An 18,827-nucleotide genomic window follows, 5' to 3' on the forward strand; every position below is an offset into this window, starting at 1 on the left:
TCTACGGAGCTGCGCATGCGCGCCCAGAGGAGAGGTGGAAAGGAGGATGAGAGAGGCCAGCAAGGGAACGCTTGCGCGGGAGTGGGAGTGAGAGAAAGGAAACCTACCTCAACGCTGCGAAGCGCCGCCGGCATCGCGCTACCGCGTCGGCAGCTCGAGCCGTACTCGTCGCGTGCTCAATGTCGACTCCTCTCGTTGCTTGGACGCGCGCCTCTCAATCCATTTCACCGTCCTGCTCTGCACATGTAGGTGATTGTGACTGAACTGGGCCCCGACAGAACCGTGCTATATCCGCGTGCTTTCCCATCTCCATTCAGTGATCCAGTAGCAACAGCGTCGCGCGTCTTGCGGCTCCAACCGTACGTAGTTTGTTGAGACCGCGCGCAGCGTTCTCAATTGTCATTGCGGCTAATATTGTACGTTACGGCAACACTCAATAAACGGGATGAATGCGTGAGTTTTGGGGATGTGTCCGAGATGGAAAAGGAAACAATGACAAAGACCTAAAATCTCCAACGTACTGATCCTGCTGCAAGACCCATAAACAAAGGCATACTGATGTATCAGACACATGAACCAATATGTAGTGGTCTATAAGACAAGCATGTATCAGCCTATAAGATGTATGGGCTTCTGCACTGGTCTGATACTTTTCTTATACAACCCACAGATAAACCTATGAAACCAATACTATTGCCTATTGGACAAATATGTACCAGTCTATAAGATGTATGAGTTTCTGAATAAGTCTCATAGAAATGCAGATAAAACACATAGAATACCTACAGAACCAATACCGATTCTTATAAAACCAATAACGCACCCTATTGGTCTTTTTTGCTAGGGTACGGCGTTTGAAGGGAATTGATTTTCCACTGTAGCCTGCCCACCTACACGCATTAGCTCGCTACAAGGCACCCATTCCTCCGCGGTGGACAACGGGACGAAGAGACAAGTTTTGCAAACTACGTTTGGGAGTGCTTGCAGGCAAACCGCTTCTCTGGAGGATCGGATTCGGGAACTGGCCAGCAACCGGTTTCCGCCCCTCTCACGCGCACGCCTCCCCCCACTTCCCCTTCCGACCAGATGGCTGGATAGGTCTCTTCGCTGCTAGGAGAGAGGGTGGGTCTTCGCTCCGGCTGAGTGTTCCTTGTATGCGGCAGCCTGTGTGGCGTTTGTGGCGGTGCTGTGCCGCCATTTGATACCTATCCGTATTGGCAAGCTTTGATAAGTTGAGACAATGGGCGGCGGGCACCATGCTATTGTACACTTTCCACGTGACTGACTGATTTTATACCATTATAACCTGTCCTTTCTTTCGTATGTCCCTTCTTTTATTTCCGATCCCTGTCTTCTCGTTGTCCTTTCTATTCCTTACCGCAGCTCGGGCGCCGCTGCATTTGATAGCAGATACCGTGGCTGGCAAAAGTCGATTTGTTTTTGTACTATTTAACAGTTAACTACGGCCTCGCGACAGGCAGTGCGTGTGAGGGTTACATGCGGGGCTGTGGAAACGTTGAACCGCTTGCTCCTTCCCCTTACCGTGTTCGTCGAACCACGCTGATGTTACAATTATGACATTTTCGGTCGAATTTACTGTCTGGACCTTTCTCTGTCTGTTTTGACTTGAAATGGTTCGATATTGCATCTTTATATCGGTTCAGAGCCTCAGATTTGATTGGCCTTCGCGACTGCGCTGTCAGACACTTTCTTTATGGCCAAATAATAAAACGATGTATTGATATGAAGAAGTCAATTAGGATTAAGGTGTAATGAATGATCGTCGAAGATTTTAGCACTCGGCGAAAGCGAACCATGATCGATAGGGCAGCAGAAACGGCACTAAATTTGACTAACATCATCATCCGTCACGCAACGAGACGCTGCCGGTTGAGGCAGCAGACCTCAGCATTCTGAAAGAAAAAATTAAACTACTCGCTACGAGAAACAACCAGCATGCAAGAGACAAGAAAGCATGCAAGGAAGTTAGACCACCCAGAGCCAGCGCCTAGCACCACATATCTCGTAACGAAATTACATCCCTAAACAGCACGAAGCACAAATTACACTATGGATTCGTATTAAATTAGCGTTAAGTGCACGTACGCGATGCATTTCACCCTTGCCCACACGGCGTGAAAATGAAACACTCAATAGAGCAGGGAGGGTGTCTTAATCGCTTTATCTCTATCTGCGAGTCATCCCTAACTCTCATACGCGCTCACGTCCAAAGGCCATTTGCGACATTTGCGAACAATGCTAGGCGAACTCGTAGAAGCGCGCGTTTAGCCTCTTGTGTCAGAAACCGTTCGGCGGCACAGCTCAATGGATCCATGAACCATCAAATCTCAAGGACCACAACTGCATGCAGTACACGTGACGCGGTGGCTGTGTGCGCGCCCATCGCTGTACCCCTCGCGCGTTTACAATATTTGCTTAGAAGAGGCAGCTCAAATAGGAAAAAAAAAAATAGCCACCGGCATTCCGAGCCACGTTTACTGCTGGCAGGGAGGTACGAGACAGGACTGCAAGACAGCAAGGCGACACGGTCGTCGGCGGGGCACTCTGAAGAAAATAAGGACCTTTTAAGCGGTGCATCAAAGTAAAAAAAGAAAAAAAGTCCGCTTGTTCAAACGAAGCAATCAGGAGAACACCTAAAATGCGCCGACTAAAACCTGATCGCTTATTCCGCATAGAGCAAAATTTGAAGGATAAAAGGTGGCTGAAAAGAGCAAAAAAAGGAGAAAAACTTTAAAATGAGCCAAATGGCCAAAAACCTGTACAGACACGGTGATCAATGGTACAAGATACCCGCAGACCCGACACTCCGGGCCTGCTCAAAACGAGCGTCGACGGCGGCACTATGCAAAAGACGCTGCCGGCCGAGTGAAGGCTGGGGAACGTGACAAACGAGGTAGGGACATGGGAGGGGACTGATGGCCCCAGAAAGGAAAGGAAAAGGATAGTTGCGGGGCGGCAGACAAAGCTGTTTTCTGCTGTGTATTTTCTTTACCTGGGCACCCCCACAAAGGTGAGTGGGGTTAAAAGACAAGAAGCGTTACTGGTAAAGTGGGCAGTAGAAAAACTAGCCGGAGCTCGAGCGAACTAGGCTGAAGATAAAAAAAAAGCGGATAAAGATGGAAGAAGAGAAAAGGAGAGTTATAACTAAGGCATGGAAGAAATCAAATTTCCAGATATATAAAATCGCTGTGAGCAAGGTTGATGAAATAGTCGATACACTATGTAGAAGTTCTGCTGTGCCTTCATCATGGTCGCCCTGAGAATGAACCTTTAGATACGCGTAGCCCATGCGAAAATAAATGTTGTTGAACAAACGATCGCCCAACAAGGTCAAGGAAACGTGTGTTGAAAATTCAGCCTCAGGCAATAACTTAACTTTTTGCTTTTCTCGGGTACCCTTAGGCGAAATAGATCGTTCACGTGCCTCCTAATACAGCTCCCCCATTATAAGATTGCCATAGCCTACAGTTATGCTGTTGATCACATTCAGGCCACAGTCAGTCAAAGGGCTCTGATGTGTCGGGGGCAGTGGTTTAGCGGAATTTGATATAAATTTACCTTCCTGTAAAGACCTTTGTGACAGTCCTGCCCGAGGAAGAGAATTATCACTCCGGTTTGTTGTTTGATTGAGTCATTGGCATAGCCCACAAAAGTAGGAATGGTGCGGCTTCCGAAGTACTGCAGAATCGATTGTTGCAAAAAAGAGGGTTTTAAAGAATATACATGACGGCGGAAAAAACAGACTGTAAAAGAATTATGAACTTTTTAACAAAAAAGTAAATTACAAAATACAGAATACAAACTCTTTCATCGACGCACTTCACTCGAAAGGATCGCAGTTTCACAACACTTCGCTGGCGCAGTGCACACTTTCAACTAGTTATTAAGGTAACACTATCGCCACTGCAGACGCTACGCGCGAACGTTCAAAAACACCACACGCTAAAAAAAAAAAAAAAAAGAAAAAAAAACCTAAACGGCGTCGGGTACAGAGGGAGGGAGTCCGATTCCTCTGGACGCGCACATGCTCACGGCTGGCGGATGGCCTCAGACGAACGTCGCTATCGAGATCTAATGTCGAGATAACCGATGCGCGTGATAAAAGGATGGCTGCTGCTAGGCGGGAACTAGCGCCGAAATTAAATAAGACGGACGCTAACTCATAGTCTTAACGAATTTCTTTTCGGTCTCAGTCACTAGAAATAATAACGCGATAGCATTTGTTTTCCACATTCCCAGTCGTCAATTCAAACTTCGGTGGATTTAATTGCAGCATGACCTGAAGGGGGACCTCCTAAGCACAGCAATACTGAGACCCTTTTTGACAATTTAAGAGTTAGCAGAAAGAAAGAAAGAAAGAAAGAAAGAAAGAAAGAAAGAAAGAAAGAAAGAAAGAAAGAAAGAAAGAAAGAAAGAAAGAAAGAAAGAAAGAAAGAAAGAAAGAAAGAAAGAAAGAAAGAAAGAAAGAAAGAAAGAAAGAAAGAAAGAAAGAAAGAAAGAAAAATAAAAAGCCTCTTCCTTTTTGATTTCAATGAGGTATAAAGCTTATAATATTGCATACCAGCATCTTGTAGGTACTGCGGAGGCAGGATAAAGTAGGCGGTAAAAATTCGATTTTCTTGAATTTACAGATGAAACGATTCGCTTCCTTAAGATTAGCAAGTAAAAATCATTACGCCGGAAATCACTAAGAGTCCTGGCAGGCTGTGGTGGTCAATGACATCCTGTCGTTAAAGGTCAGCACTAAATCATTGCGGACTTGATCGGTACAGAAGCCGATGCATACGCCTTCTCTTCTATGCACACTCCCCTAGGCTAATTCCCTCACTGTAGACCATAGGTAAATGATGCAAAGATCGATATTTGTAACCGTTGAGGCTGTTTTCATCCCGGCGTTGTGTAGACATAATTTCGTCCATGCTGTTGAATGACCTTCTTGTGCACTGCGATGAGTTTCAGTAAGCAGGGTTTTTCCTTTATTTTTCCCGCATGTTGAATTCTGCTGGGACTCCTTTTGGGAATCGTTCTGAGCTCCCGTGAATGTAGGTTCCAACCACCTTGAATCATAAGCGGGTGTTTTCTACAGTTCATCTTGCTCTCTTGTCAAATTCGTTTGCCTCTACATCACGATGTTGTACGCTGAATTCGAAGTGTTTGATATTGTTAAAAAAGCACACTACGAAGTTTTACCTCAAAATCTTTGTCAAAGAAAACGACCCGGCCTCTTTTACCAAAATGTTAAATTGAGGAAACTTCCCGCATAAAAATATCGATTGAAGCGTCGGTATGTTGGAAGTAAGGTTCCATTAGAATGGTGAGTAGAAGCTTTCGCCAGTTATGAGATGAAAGTGTACATCACGAACGGTGAGAAAAACGTTGAAGACGAATGTGCGCTAGCACCACAAGCGATAGCATAACGTTTGCGTACAAGTGCTGCAAAGGCGTGGCTGAATTTCTTTTATATCTGAGCTGTGCACCTGTCATTCCGAAGGTTTAGTGACGCCCCTTCACCGCAATACCAGCGGCAGAATTTACAAGCTCCTGATAGTAGATACGTGCTGCCCAAAAAGTGAAACTGGCCTCATAATCGTGTGACGGAGGCCGCTGCTAAACACGAGAAAAAACGTGACAGTGCAGCATGTAGTTACCTGTGCTGCTTCGCGTACATAAGGACGCCGCATCGAATTTGGTCTTTACAATTGCATTATGCCCCTGCTCTTCAGCGGCTGTGTGTATGTGGACGTTACGCGAACAAAAATTAACCCTCGTCTGGAAAAAGGCAGAGTTCCCTGAAATGCACGCGCAGTAAAATTGACAGTAGTTAGAAAAATCACGTGATTAAATAAAGGTATCGAGCGAGTCAAGCGAAATTACCGCAGGAATTTGTGCTTTATAAAAGGATGGCTGAGCATGCACGGCTCAATGATTTAAGGCAACACAGGTGTATGTTACCGACAAACATCAATTTTTACTTTCTCATTTTGCTTGCCTAACTATTTCCAACTGCCTAAAATATGTTGATTTGTTTACTTGGCGATGCATCATGATTGCAATAGTAAAAAGAAGCACAATTAAGACCTTCCAAATAGAGCTCATTCACGATGTGATATTTAAAGACCCCGATAAAAGTGAATTGCGTATTCAGAAGCGAAGCTTGGCCTTTTTCACAATTCTTTCGTGCTCCTTAAGATAATTAAAGTACAACAATTTTAACTCCATTCACTCCGGAAGGAAATATTCTCGAATGTGTCACAGTTCACCAGCGCTAGCTAAGTGTGTATGGGCCGCCAGTAGAGCCGCCGCCGCCGCTCTCGAATCCGACCATGAGAGAGCCTGTTGCGCCCGTGCCCGGCTCCGATTGTCACAAGCCCGGGGGAGGCTTCCCTGTCTTCTTCTGTTGCTGGGAATGCAAGGCGGCCATTTCCCCTCCACCCTTCATAGCTCTCTCTCCCTCTCCACGAAAAACCAGTTGGCCAAGATGGATGCCGCGTTGGCGGCAGCGGGACGCGAGCGACCATCTGCATTCTCTTCTTTCTCCTCCCCTCTTCCTTCTCCCACTATCCGCATTTCCTCCTCGTCCACTCAAGGTAGCAAGATGCCGCTTTGTTCGTCTCGCGGATCACGTCAGTGCTGCCCGTGCAGTCGTCTTTCTCCTTCGGTGACTTTATGCTGATCTGCGACGTTTCTGTTCGTGCTCATTTAACACGAGAACGAGCACAAGTGCTATATCATCTGAGAAGACACAGTGCGAAAGTCCTCACCGCGGGACATTGGAAACTTCGACAGAACGATGTTGAAGATTTTGGGAAGGCGAAGAAAATCCGCGCGGCGCCCACCACATTGCACACATATTTTGATATTACAGGTAAGCGTCTCTTTGCTACGATGTGTTTTGAGTTGTATTCTGAAGCGAGAAATGAATCGTAACGCTGCACTTAACCGCAGACGAAGAAATGGAGGGATGGAGCAGAGAGCTGAGCAGGTTGAACCGGAAACGCCATGACGAGCGTGATGCGCGGAAGAAGGTACGTAATGTGATGTTTGTCTTTCTTTTCTACTTTTAGTAGCTACGATGACGGGTGAAGTTTCTAAACCCTCACTCTTACCCTAAGCAACCACCTTGATCTTGAGCACTGCCTCTAGCCTCCTAGCATGAAAAGCACAAAGGCGCCAGACTACAGTTCGCGAGCAGCAGCCAAGTACGGGCGTTATTAGTTTTGCCTGGAGAACTCGAGCTGTGCTATGTGTCGCAAAATATTGTCGCCAACCTTTCAGATCTTCAGTGATAACGCCTTGTAGAGCACGGATCGATTCTGTATTTTTGTTCATGCTTATCGCGAAACGCGCTTCTTTGGCTGAGCTACATGTACGCGAAAACTCGCACGAACGCGACGACGACACACATCGCGCGAAGCCTTCGCGCGAACAGAAATGCATGTGTCGATTGGCTCGTCACTCCGACCTGCCGAAATAGAAAATTTTGCTCCCTCCTCGCAATCGCATGCACAATCAGCTAACAGCATGAACGCAAAGCATACGTTACTGCCGTTCTATTCGCACGCGCTCTCTCTCTCTCATTTTTTTTTTTTTTTTTGCAGTGTTGCATCGTGATTGTGCCTTTCCGCGTAAATTTCTCGCTTTGTACGAATAATGGTGAATGGGCAAGGATTCTACGAATGTATAATCGCAACAAAAAAAAAATAAACAAAAGGTCAAGTTAGTATACTCTTATAGCGCAAGTGTAAATCCATTTTATGGCATGCTATCGCAAAACAGTTCAATTCTTGCAATTGTGACTTGCATATGCAAATAGTTTGCGGTGTACTATACCAGTAACACAGAGCGTCGTCGCCGTTTCGCGTTTCCGTTGATTCACGATTAAAGTATATTCTAAATAACTTGCACTTGGTTGCTTCAAACTTTATCCAGTCAAGTGCTTTTGTCTCTTCAACAACTATAACAAAATGTGTGCTTCTTTTGAATGATGCATAGTCTTATTTATTTAAAGAATCAGCCACATCAATTACATTTACCTTCGTGTTTTTACAGGTCCACCTTGGCCATGGAAATTGTATGAACCAATTCAGTCTCCGATCGGATTCCGACTTCTGCAAGCTGATGTCCGTTTACCTCGGGGGGACTGAAGTACAAGGAGCGTGACAGGAAGCCTTCGTAGCAGAGCCATCTCAAGAGTGTTCCCTCCACCTTACCCTTTTGGAGTGGCATCAGTTGTCAGGTAAACGAAAACATCTTTCCATGAACTGCAGAAGAGATTTCATTTGGTTTTGTGGTGGCTGTATACAATATAATTGGAATTGTATTGTTTTTGGTATTTCAGAAACTGAAGCTGGTGATGGTTTAACCAGGGGTGTGAAACTCCCTATACCTCCCAGCGGCCACGAATTACAGACGCTAGCGCCAAACTCCCCATTATAGGATTATAGCGGGCGGGGGCGCGTAAAAAATGGACTTGACGGGGGAGGCCGTATAGCGGACTGGTCCAAAAAAACGGTGCGCTGAAGGGGGTGTCGGTAGGCTGCTTCAAGCAGCGCGGGTCGCGCGCTCGCGTGCGCCCGCGCCCGGGAAAACGCTCTGCCCGTGGATTTTCTACCGCATCATCGTTCTGCCGCGGCGCGACCATGCGACCGGCTGGCGGCAGGAACAGTGTGATGGAAAGAAAAACCACAAACATAGCGCTCTCGAGGGCGCAGGCGCTCGCGAGCAAGCGTACCCGACCGCAGCAAGAAATAGCACAGAGAACAGCAGATATCGTTTCTCTTTTTTATTAGCTGCACGTGAAACAGAAAATGAAAAGATGCGACAAGGTATCCCTCACACACGCGCACTTTACGTAGCTAACAGTTTACAGTAGTGTTATGTGTTCTGCGCTAACATTGTAATCTTGCATGCTTGCTTTATCACTACAAAAGAACCCAGTTTGCCGGCACTGCTTCTGTCAGCATGTGTACAGTTGATATGAAATTAAATAAATGATGCACATATTCATTCTACGCATTCCATACCATCATAGCAATGTAGAAACATGAGCAAATACCTGCGTTCTAGCTACCTAGTGGTTGGTATTTGATGCAAGTAACCACATGTCACTGCGCTATACATAACCAAAATGCATGATTAAAAATTTACTCTACCCTTCCTGGAAGAACCGTCTTCTTCGAAACGCACGTCTCTCCACAGTACATGAAGGTAACAAGTTCAACAACACGAAACACAGCGGATATCGTCGACTGTAATGGCCAGCACAATCAGCAGACGAGATGGGTCCACGGAACTGGAGGTGCACGCAGACAAGTCTCTCGTCTCACGAAGGGGCGAAGAGCCAGCAGGAATGAGATGCACAGAGTAAAAGAACAGCGACGAAAAATCGCGACTTTGGCCGATAAGCCAACACGCAGAGAATTCACAGCGCTAGGCTACGCAGACGACCGACGCAGACGACAGTTCTAATTCAAAACGAGCGGAGTCGTAACGGTTGCAGCGGTTCACGCGACGAAGCAAGCCACGCAGCGCAGTCGGCGGCGCCGTCAGTGCGAGGAGAAAATTTAGGCGCGAAAGAGAAGTCCTCCTCTCAGCTTTTTCTTTCCTCCTTTCGCCCCCGCTTGGGAGAATTAGACGGGACGGAAGTGCCCCTGACTTTCCGCGGCCTGGTTTAACTGTGGCTATCAACAAGCTGCAAACCATGCTGCTTAAGGAGCATGGCTGCTGTTTGAAATACAGTGCAGGGGAAGGCTGATGAGATCACACAAAATGGTTTTATCATTATCAATGGATGACTGGCTCAATGTGCGTGCTGGTTGTTAGGCACCAACAATTATGCTAGTAGTTTTGAGTCACTTTCATAGCTGAACTTGGCTAGCACGAAAAAATAAGCCATATTTGCTGCAAAATTTAACAACACTAAACAACATGTGTTGCTCGTTTGGAAATGTATACAGCAGTTGCTTGACCATGGTCAGAGCAGTAGTTGTATTTCAGCATGCTAACCCTAGCAATGTTCTATTTTATGCTAAACAGTATTTCAATAGTAAATCTGGAAAATATGTAAAGTTTTCATCCAAATTGTGATTTTGTCGTTTTTGCAAAATCAAATGAATGATTGAATAGAAAATAATTAATTATTTTATTTGTGCAGACACCTGGCTATTGCTGAAGGAGGTGAGCTGCAGTGAAGAAGATGTGGTCAAGCGCTACAAGATGATGCCGCAGTACCTGGCACAGAAATGTCTGCGCCTTTTTCTCTAGGGTAAGATTTATAGTGTATTCCTTCCGGTGGGTGACAGAGTAATGTATGCACAGGATTGTTTTTTTTTTTTTTGCAGCGGAGTTATTCTTTCTTTCAAGGTGTAGCTAATCAGCGGGTGTCACAGGTTGCTCAGTTCTCTAACATAAAAGCTTATAGGCTTATAGTAGGCAATAAAAGCTATTGCAATTTCAGGATATTTTTCTAGCAGAGAAAGATTTGCATGGGCCGCAGTTATAAGGGCATTACATACTGGCTGTCCTGAGGATATCTGTGTGCAGTAATGGTTAGGCTAAACAGGTATAATCTTTCAGTCATTTTCAATGAGCCTTGTTAAACTCTTTAAACATTTATTTATTGCTCGATATGAAGGCTTACTACTTTGGCATTCTACCACTTACGTTAGAGTTGTGGGCTTTATGTAGGAGAGACGGGCTATGATTTGATAAAATGGTAATACAAAAATGGCCTTGTGCTGTCCATTTCCGGTCCACATAATGAGCACAATGAGGTTTAAAATATTCTTGTGCCTGTCACTGCAACATTCTCCATTGCCAATGTCTATGGAAAACCACAAAATAATTCTTTCATTTTTCAGTTACCTTCAAAATAACCAGCATCAATTTTTCTTCATCGAAACCACTTTTTTTGTTTAAAAATGCATTTTAAATAGGTGTTTAATTGAAATCTGCATCTTTTTGTCATTCAGGTGTTTCCGTTCAAGCGCCTTTTGGAAATACAGCTTTATGGATTCCAAATAAAGGCGGCTTCTCACAGGTGTTGTTTCGCATGTCTTCGGCATGCTTGCACACTTTTTTTGTGCAGAGCTGCTAGGTCTATGCCTGCAAAATAGCCCAATTAATGACTATGATCCCATGAGACTAATTTTTCCCACTTGGCTGTGGTTGCATTTTGCACGTGTCAATATTCTCACAATAGGAGAGAAGAAAGTCACAACAGTATGTGAAATGAACATGCGCCCTCGGACTACAGAACATCAGAGTATGGAATGTCAGATTGCGGGACATCAGAATGCATGCCGTCACAGTATAGAACAACAGACTACAAAACGTCAAAACACAGAACTACAGATAATGAACGTCACAATATAGAACTACAAACAATGAACGTCACAATATAGAACTACAGACAGTGAACGTCACAATACAGACAATGAACGTCACAATACAGAACTACAAACAACGAACGTCAGACAACAGGTCAAAAATACGACAAGACTACAGACCGTCAGAAATTTTCTGTTGTTTTTATCGACTGGGGATACAGAAGCGAGCAGCGTATCTCTAGCTCAACGACAACCCTCTACGGAAGTTACTCTTATGAGTATGCTCAACACCATGGATGGCGATACAGAAGGGAGCCGCGTATCCCTATCTCAACGTGCAGCCTCGACAGCAGAATCTACGGAAGAATCTATGGACGAGCGTCCTGACTTTGAGTATGATAAACGCCATGGATAGCGATACTGCAATGAGTAGCGTATCTCTCGAGGACCGAACGCCGGAACGCGACTAAACGGCAGAGGCGTGCCCAAGAAACTCCGGAACAGCGACAGGAGCGACTCGATAAGGAACGTACGTTTCGGGACAAGGAAAATGAAAGCCGAAGAAAACGACGTGCAGAATAAACTGCTAAACAACAAGAAGAACGTCGGATGAAGCAAAGGGAGAAGGCTTTGATCAGTGCCGGTCTGATGCAAGCTAGCGGTGATGTTGAACAAGAACGTCGAGAAGAGTACGAACGACGTGTGTTTGAGTTTGAGCCAGCCACGAGGGACTTTATTAGACGTTTCACGAATAACCAGCAACACTACCAGCTGAACTAAGCATAGCTACGGTGTTGCTTTTGCAATCACCAGGCTTAACCAAGCTAAGCCTTCAGCCAAATTTTATCTGTTGTAGGCCATCATTGCACCCGCCACCGCTACGGTGGTGGACGATGGCTGTTGCGACGCGCATCTTTCTCTCCCTCTTCTTTTTCTTCTTTATTTTCTCTTCTGTCCACACGAGGTAGGGGAGGTGGCTCAGCTAGAGCCAGTAGCAGGCCCATGTATTTTCATTCCCTTCTTTCTACAGTCACAACAACAGACATCAGCGGCGTAAGGAGGTGGAGGAGGAAAAATATTTCACGATCGAGTTTGGACCCTTCAAGGGCCCAGGGCCACCGCACGGCCCTCACATTACGCGCATGTGTCCAGGTCACGTAGGGACATGGCACTGGCACCCCGGTCCACACAGCGAAGTTGGATGTCCAGGTCCTGCGACGTTAAGAGGGCCTCCCATTCCTCCCATGATCCGATGGCGGGCTGTCCCTGCGGGGTAGGATCGGCAGGGCAGCCGAAAAGAATGTGGTCCAAGGTGGCGTGCAACTCTCCACAGAGAGTGCACTCAAGGGAAACGGGTCGGTAGTAGGATAGGCGTTGAGGGGTGAGAAGCGTTCGGTTTTGAAGACGCCCCCAGAGGATTTGTTGGGAGTGAGACAGCTGGGAGTGGGGAAGGGGGTAGAGTTGACGGGCAAGGCGTGCTTGCTGTGTAAGCTCAGAAAATGTATGTGCCCGCTATCCCTCGAGAAATCCCGGCATGGGTCGCCATTTGCCCGGCTAATAAGTCCTCGGGCTATGTTATCGGCGGCCTCATTTCCGGGATTGCCAGAGTGAGCCGGCATCCATATAAGCTCAATACGCCTGTCAGAATTCAGGGTGCACATTCTCAATATTTGCCACGCGGGAGGATGGACGCGTCCGCGGGCAAAGTTAAGTATGTCTGTTTTGGAGTCGTTAAGTATGTAAGGCGTGTCTGTTTGGGCGATTGCTAAGGCTATAGCCACTTCCTCTGCTTCTTCCGAGTTACAGGAAGGGTCTATGAAGTGAGTGAGTGGAGGGGCTGCTGGATTGTAGGCCACAGCTACCGAACGGTCTGAACCACATGGGGCGTCCACCCAGCGGACATCCTCTGCAGTCCCATAGTGTTTATGGAGAGCTTTGGCTCGCGCGACGCGGCGGGATTGATGGTGTTCTGGGGACGTTCTTAGGAAGAGGTTTGAGGATAAGCGCTGAATGCACGGCTTGAGGGAGAGGGTTTAACGCTTCAGCATGTGCGGGTATGCGAATGCCGAGAGTGTCCAGTATATGTCGTCCTGTTAGCGTGCCAGCCAACCGATGGTACTGTGTGTACCGATGTGCCTCTATAAGTTCTTGTAGATTTTTGTGCATTCCTAGTTTTAAGAGCCTGTCCGTGCTAGTGGTCTCCGGTAGGTTGAGTGCTGCTTTAGTAGCCATGCGGATTAAGGCGTTGATTTTATCTTTGTCTGCACAGGAGAGGTTCAGGTAAGGAGAGGTGTAAAGAATGCGACTGAGCACAAATGCATGTAGTACCTTTAAATTGTCAGCTTCATCTAGGCCGGCTCGTGAGTGTGAAACCTTTCTCAAAAGATGGATGACGGAGTAAGTAGACTGTTTTAGTGCCTTCAGGGTAAGGTCGTTTTTCCCCGTGTCCTGTAAGTTCAGACCAAGAATGCGGAGGTTGGGGGTTTGTAGTATGGGAGTATCGTGCAGATAAATTATGGGGGCGGTAGGAACGCGCCGCGGCCGGAGTAGAAAGAGTGCTGACTTTGTCGGGGAGCATTCAAGGCCAATTTTTTCCGTGTGGGTAGATATAGCTGTGGCCGCTTCTTGAAGTCTAGATTCTATGTCTCCATCCGAGCCGTATGTGGTCCAAACCATGATATCATCCGCGTAAATAGTGTGTCCCAAGTGTGCGATACTGCTTAAAGCCTTTGCCAGCGGGATCATGGTAATATTAAAAAGGAATGGCGACAACACTGCGCCTTGCGGGGTGCCAATGTTACCAAGTGTGAAAGAGGGGGTCTGTATATCAACTATATGCACGGAGGCGGTGCGTCCGTTCAGGAAGGCCCTGATATAGTTATAGGCCTTAGGCCCTAGCTGCAGCTCTTGAATGCCTTGCAGGATAGCACTGTGCGTGACCTTATCAAATGCTTTGGTGAGGTCTACTGCCAGTATTGCTCTGGTGTGGTAACACCGATGTTTAGGCCAGTTGGCAATGATCCATATTAAAACCCATTCGCAGCACGAATAAAACAACGACAGGAAGAAAACACACACGACAGGACGAATGCTGCACTTCCAACTAAAGTTTATTATGAAAAACCAAACTTAAGTACAGCGCTACTATCACCTTCTGACAGTCAAACATGTGTGTCTAAAAAAGCCACTTCATTATCATGTAGATAGAGGGATGGGGTACTGACACATTGATCGCCTGCTTTTTTGATGTGATATGCCTCAATTATTTCTCTTTCTACCTGATCCCTTCCCCGCCCAAGAAACTTAGTTTTCCGAAAAATGGGTTTGCACTTACAGTCTCGGCAGTGAATTGCGAGATTGCTGCCTTTTCCTTCTTTCACCTGATCGTGGTGTTCTTTTGCTCTCTGATTAAAACAGCGTCCAGTTTGACCTATGTACACACGATTGGTTCACTCGGTGCACCACTAAGATAGTGTACAGCGTTCCACTCACCTGTAATCGTGTGTACATAGGTCAAACTGGACGCTGTTTTAATCAGAGAGCAAAATAACACCACGATCAGGTGAAAGAAGGAAAAGGCAGCAATCTCGCAATTCACTGCCGAGACTGTAAGTGCAAACCCATTTTTCGGAAAACTAAGTTTCTTGGGCGGGGAAGGGATCAGGTAGAAAGAGAAATAATTGAGGCATATCACATCAAAAAAGCAGGCGATCAATGTGTCAGTACCCCATCCCTCTATTTACATGGTAATGAAGTGGCTTTTTTAGACACACATGTTTGACTGTCAGAAGGTGATAGTAGCTCTGTACTTAAGCTTGGTTTTTCATAATAAACTTTAGTTGGAAGTGCAGCATTCGTCCTGTCGTGTGTGTTTTCTTCCTGTCGTTGTTTTATTCGTGCTGCGAATGGGTTTTAATCTGGTGTGGTGTGGCATATCATTGAGGATAGCATCTGAAATCTGTAGTAGGGCGTCCTGCGCCGATAAATGAGCTCGAAAACCTAGCATGCTATGGGGATACAGTCCATGGGATTCCATGTGTTGCGTAAGACGGGTGAGGATGGCATGCTCAAAGAGTTTCCCCATACATGATGTCAGGGAGATAGGACGGAGATTTTGGGCATTTATGGGCTTGTTTGGTTTAGGAATCAATATTATTTTACCGTGCTTCCATTCATCCGGTAACTGCCCCGCTTCCCAGCACTCGTTAAAGTATTCAGTGAGCAGGTAAATAGAACAGTCATCTAGGTTTCTGAGCATGACATTGGTGATTTTGTCCTCTCCAGGGATTGAGTTGCGTAGCTTAAGGAGGGCTGATCTAACTTCGATCTCCATAATGGCGGCATCTAGGGAGGGTTGATCAGGGCCTATGTAGTCTGGATAGGATATTGCTTGGCCCACAGTAGTATAAGTTGATTGCAGTTGGGCTAAGAGCGATTGCTGACTACGTCGATGTTTATGGATAAGCCTTTTGAGGGTAAGCCGAGTTTCCTTTTAATTTGTGTGGGGTCTATCATGTGTCGAAGAAGATGCCGGGCCCTGGAAGAGGAGAGATTACCTCGCAACCCATCGCATATTTGGTGCCAGTTATGTTTACTGAGGGCGGCGCTGTGCTCTTCTACTTGCTTTTGAATTTGCGCAAGTTTAAGTTTAAGCTTTCGATTATGCTTATGTTTTTTCTAGCGCGCAAGGATACTCTTCTGTGCTTCGAGAATGTGCATTAACCTACTATCTGCAGTGGGAGTCTCGGGGGTGGTGTCTAAAGTTTGCGTGAAAGCCTGGACATCCTCCTTGAGCTGTGTCATCCATGTGTGGAGGTTAAAGGGGGTATTTAATGTTCTGGCCTCTCTGTGCTTACGCAGATTATCCCAGCTAGTTTGCCGGACACGGTAGATTTTAGCTTTTTTGGCAAAGTCAAGCTCTATAGTTATTATATAATGGTCACTGCCCAGGGTCTCATTCGAGTTGCTCCATACCAGTGTCGGAAGGTTTCGGCCGAATGTAAGGTCTGGGCTAGTATCGGTGGTGACACTATTGCCGATTCTTGTAGGTGTGCTGAGATCATTATATATAGAGAGGCCCTGCATCTGAAGGGTGTTGTGTAATTCCGCTCCTCTCTTGTTGGTGCGCATGTAGCCCCAGTCTACATGTGCGCAGTTAAAGTCGCCTATAATAATGAGGGGGTCCTTTTTTGCCACTCTAGATGCAGCTTTAATGAGAGCAATTAATTCAGCGACCGGCTGTCTCGGAAGGAGGTAACAGTTAAGGATGAATAGGGGATAGGATTTCTGAGCAGACGGGATTAATTCTAAATATGTGTGAGCCACCGGGGAGTGTAGTTCGTGACAAGTGTATGAAATTAAGTGTTGAACATACGTGGTAACCCTAGGGTTGGGAGTGATGTCAGAGGGTACCAGACCGTATCCTGGCAGTGATACATTTGTTCCAGCATCCTGGAACGCTAATATGTCGGGGTGTGTGGAGGAAGCAGAGTAGTTGCTGCAGGGGGTCTCGTTTGCGGCGAAACCCCCTGCAGTTCCATTACAGAATGCGTAGTCGGGAGTTACTGCCTCCTGTCAACAGGGCCATGCTGGAGGGTAGGAGGGCGAAGGATGGAAGTTGGTGTGGGGTTGTCAGCTGGGGTGTGCGAAGACATTCCAGCAATCATTTTTGGAATCTGTTGCATAATGGCTGTGGTTACATGTCTGATAATTGTTTCTGTAAGCCTAGGCATGGCGGTTTCAATGTACGTTTGAGTCTGAGCCAGAACCTTGGCTTCTAGGTTTTGGGCAAAGTCTTTGAACTTGGAGTCAATGTCTGGAACATCTTCTGGTCGCCGTTTTTGTTTGGGGGGGGGAGGGGGTGTGAACGATTGGGGTGTTGGCGATTGAGGGGGTTGGTTGGATGTGGAAGGAATAGAGCTAACGGCTGCCCTTAAACGCCTTACCTCTTCCCGTAGGAGTGCTATCTCTTCCTCACGCAGTGATGTTTGGGGTGTACTGCTGGCTTTAGTCCAGGCTGGCTGGCGATCCTGACGAGGCACTAGGGGTGGAAAGTCCTTTGCCGTGGGCACTGCTGTTTTGGGTTTCGGCGCTATCCGTCGTCGAGGCTGGGGGGTCCTGGCTTTGCATGAGCCTGTACCGGTAAGGTGGTTCCCACCACAAGGAATGCATTTCGGCGTGCAAGTGTCTTCTTGCCTGTCGTGATTCTCTCCACATCGGGGGCAGAGTCCGCTTCTTGGGAGAGGGCACACATCGTACCTGTGACCAGGTTTCCGGCAGTTTGTACAAGCTTCAGGGCTGCCCTTGTATTTGGTGCATCGATGTACAACACACATGTACTTGATGGTGTAGGGTACCGGACCAGAAACAAATGTTATTAGAAGTGACGACGTTTTCCCCATGCGTCGAGCCGCTATGATATTGGCCTCCGGGTTGCGATACTGCAAGTCCTTTAGTATTTCATCTTGTGCTTCATTCCAGTATGCACGGGAAATAACACCCTTGACTGCCGCTGGAGGTGCCGCGATATACGCGGCTACCGGGAATTTCTTGCCATCTATAGTGATTTCCTGTATGTTCACTAAGGCGAGAGCTGTTGCCTCCGCCACCGTCGCTACCGTGAAGGTATTGTTTGTGGGATGAACTCTGATGTACAGTTCGCCCATCACTGAGCAGCTCGCAGTTGCATGCAGTGCCTGCAAGAGACTTGGAGCTGGAAGCTTTTCCAGAGAGAGCACGCCTCTCGGGCGAAATACGACTCGGATCGTGCCTGCCGGCAGCGCGGCAAGTTGTTTACTTTTGTGCACAACCGCGCGCGTCATGCGTAGTAAGTGCGGCGTCTCCTGGAGCGGGGCTCGAGAGGTTCCAGGTGCAGCGTCCGACGGCGCGCCGGCGTTCCTTCCGTTAGGATTGACGTGAGCTGATGCCGTTGATGGGTGTTTTGAGGCCGCGTTTGAATCTGAGGTTTTAGCTCGATAAGCACGTAGGACAGTTTTCCACTCGCCAGGGCGATAGTCTTGTGGGTTGAGTATCTCTGCATCCACTGGTTCCTCCATAGTTGTTGGGGACTGAGGAACGCGGCGCGCCGGACAGGCTCGCCTCGATGAGACGAGGCCTAGTGCGGCGGCGTGGCTGTCAGAGGCGTTTTCACTGGATGGTTCTCGAAGATCGCGGGGCATATCCAAAATATGGCAGCGATTAGGGTCCGTGTATGTTCCTGGATCCGTTGATCGTTTTGACGTGTCACAGGAAAGATTAGCTGGGCACAAGAGCCAGAAATTGGCTGAGCTGTTGCGAACCGCACCCGCTCACCTCCGCTGCCTGAATCGACGTCAGCGGCGTAATTGGTTCACAGAAAAGGGGTATCTGTCACACTTGTTCTGTGTACACCTACACCACGCCTGGAGAGAGATAAAGGGGTGCCGTAGTGGAGGGCTCCGGAATAATTTTGACTACCTGGGAATCTTTACCGTGCACTGC

The 18,827-nt window shown here is 47.1% G+C and overlaps 1 protein-coding gene and 1 long non-coding RNA gene across 2 annotated transcripts; one reads left to right on the forward strand and one right to left on the reverse strand.

The window, feature by feature from the left end:
• Positions 1 to 6,878: 6,878 nt before the first annotated feature.
• LOC146193135 (uncharacterized) lies at positions 6,879 to 8,366 on the forward strand. Its single transcript, XR_014706410.1, has 3 exons — positions 6,879 to 6,886; positions 6,967 to 7,046; positions 8,071 to 8,366. It is a non-coding gene; the product is annotated as an uncharacterized LOC146193135 (long non-coding RNA).
• An 8,543-nt stretch (positions 8,367 to 16,909) lies between these two features.
• LOC146193136 (uncharacterized) lies at positions 16,910 to 18,526 on the reverse strand. Its single transcript, XM_084600490.1, has 2 exons — positions 17,294 to 18,526; positions 16,910 to 16,936 (listed from the first exon to the last, which is right to left on the reverse strand). The coding sequence occupies exons 1-2, from the start codon at positions 18,524 to 18,526 to the stop codon at positions 16,910 to 16,912; spliced, it is 1,260 nt and encodes a 419-aa protein (XP_084456616.1).
• Between the last annotated feature and the right edge of the window lie 301 nt (positions 18,527 to 18,827).

Source organism: Amblyomma maculatum, chromosome 4 (genome assembly GCF_055883805.1).
Source record: "Amblyomma maculatum isolate TAMU_Amacu chromosome 4, ASM5588380v1, whole genome shotgun sequence".
In the NCBI taxonomy this organism is placed as follows: domain Eukaryota; kingdom Metazoa; phylum Arthropoda; class Arachnida; order Ixodida; family Ixodidae; genus Amblyomma; species Amblyomma maculatum.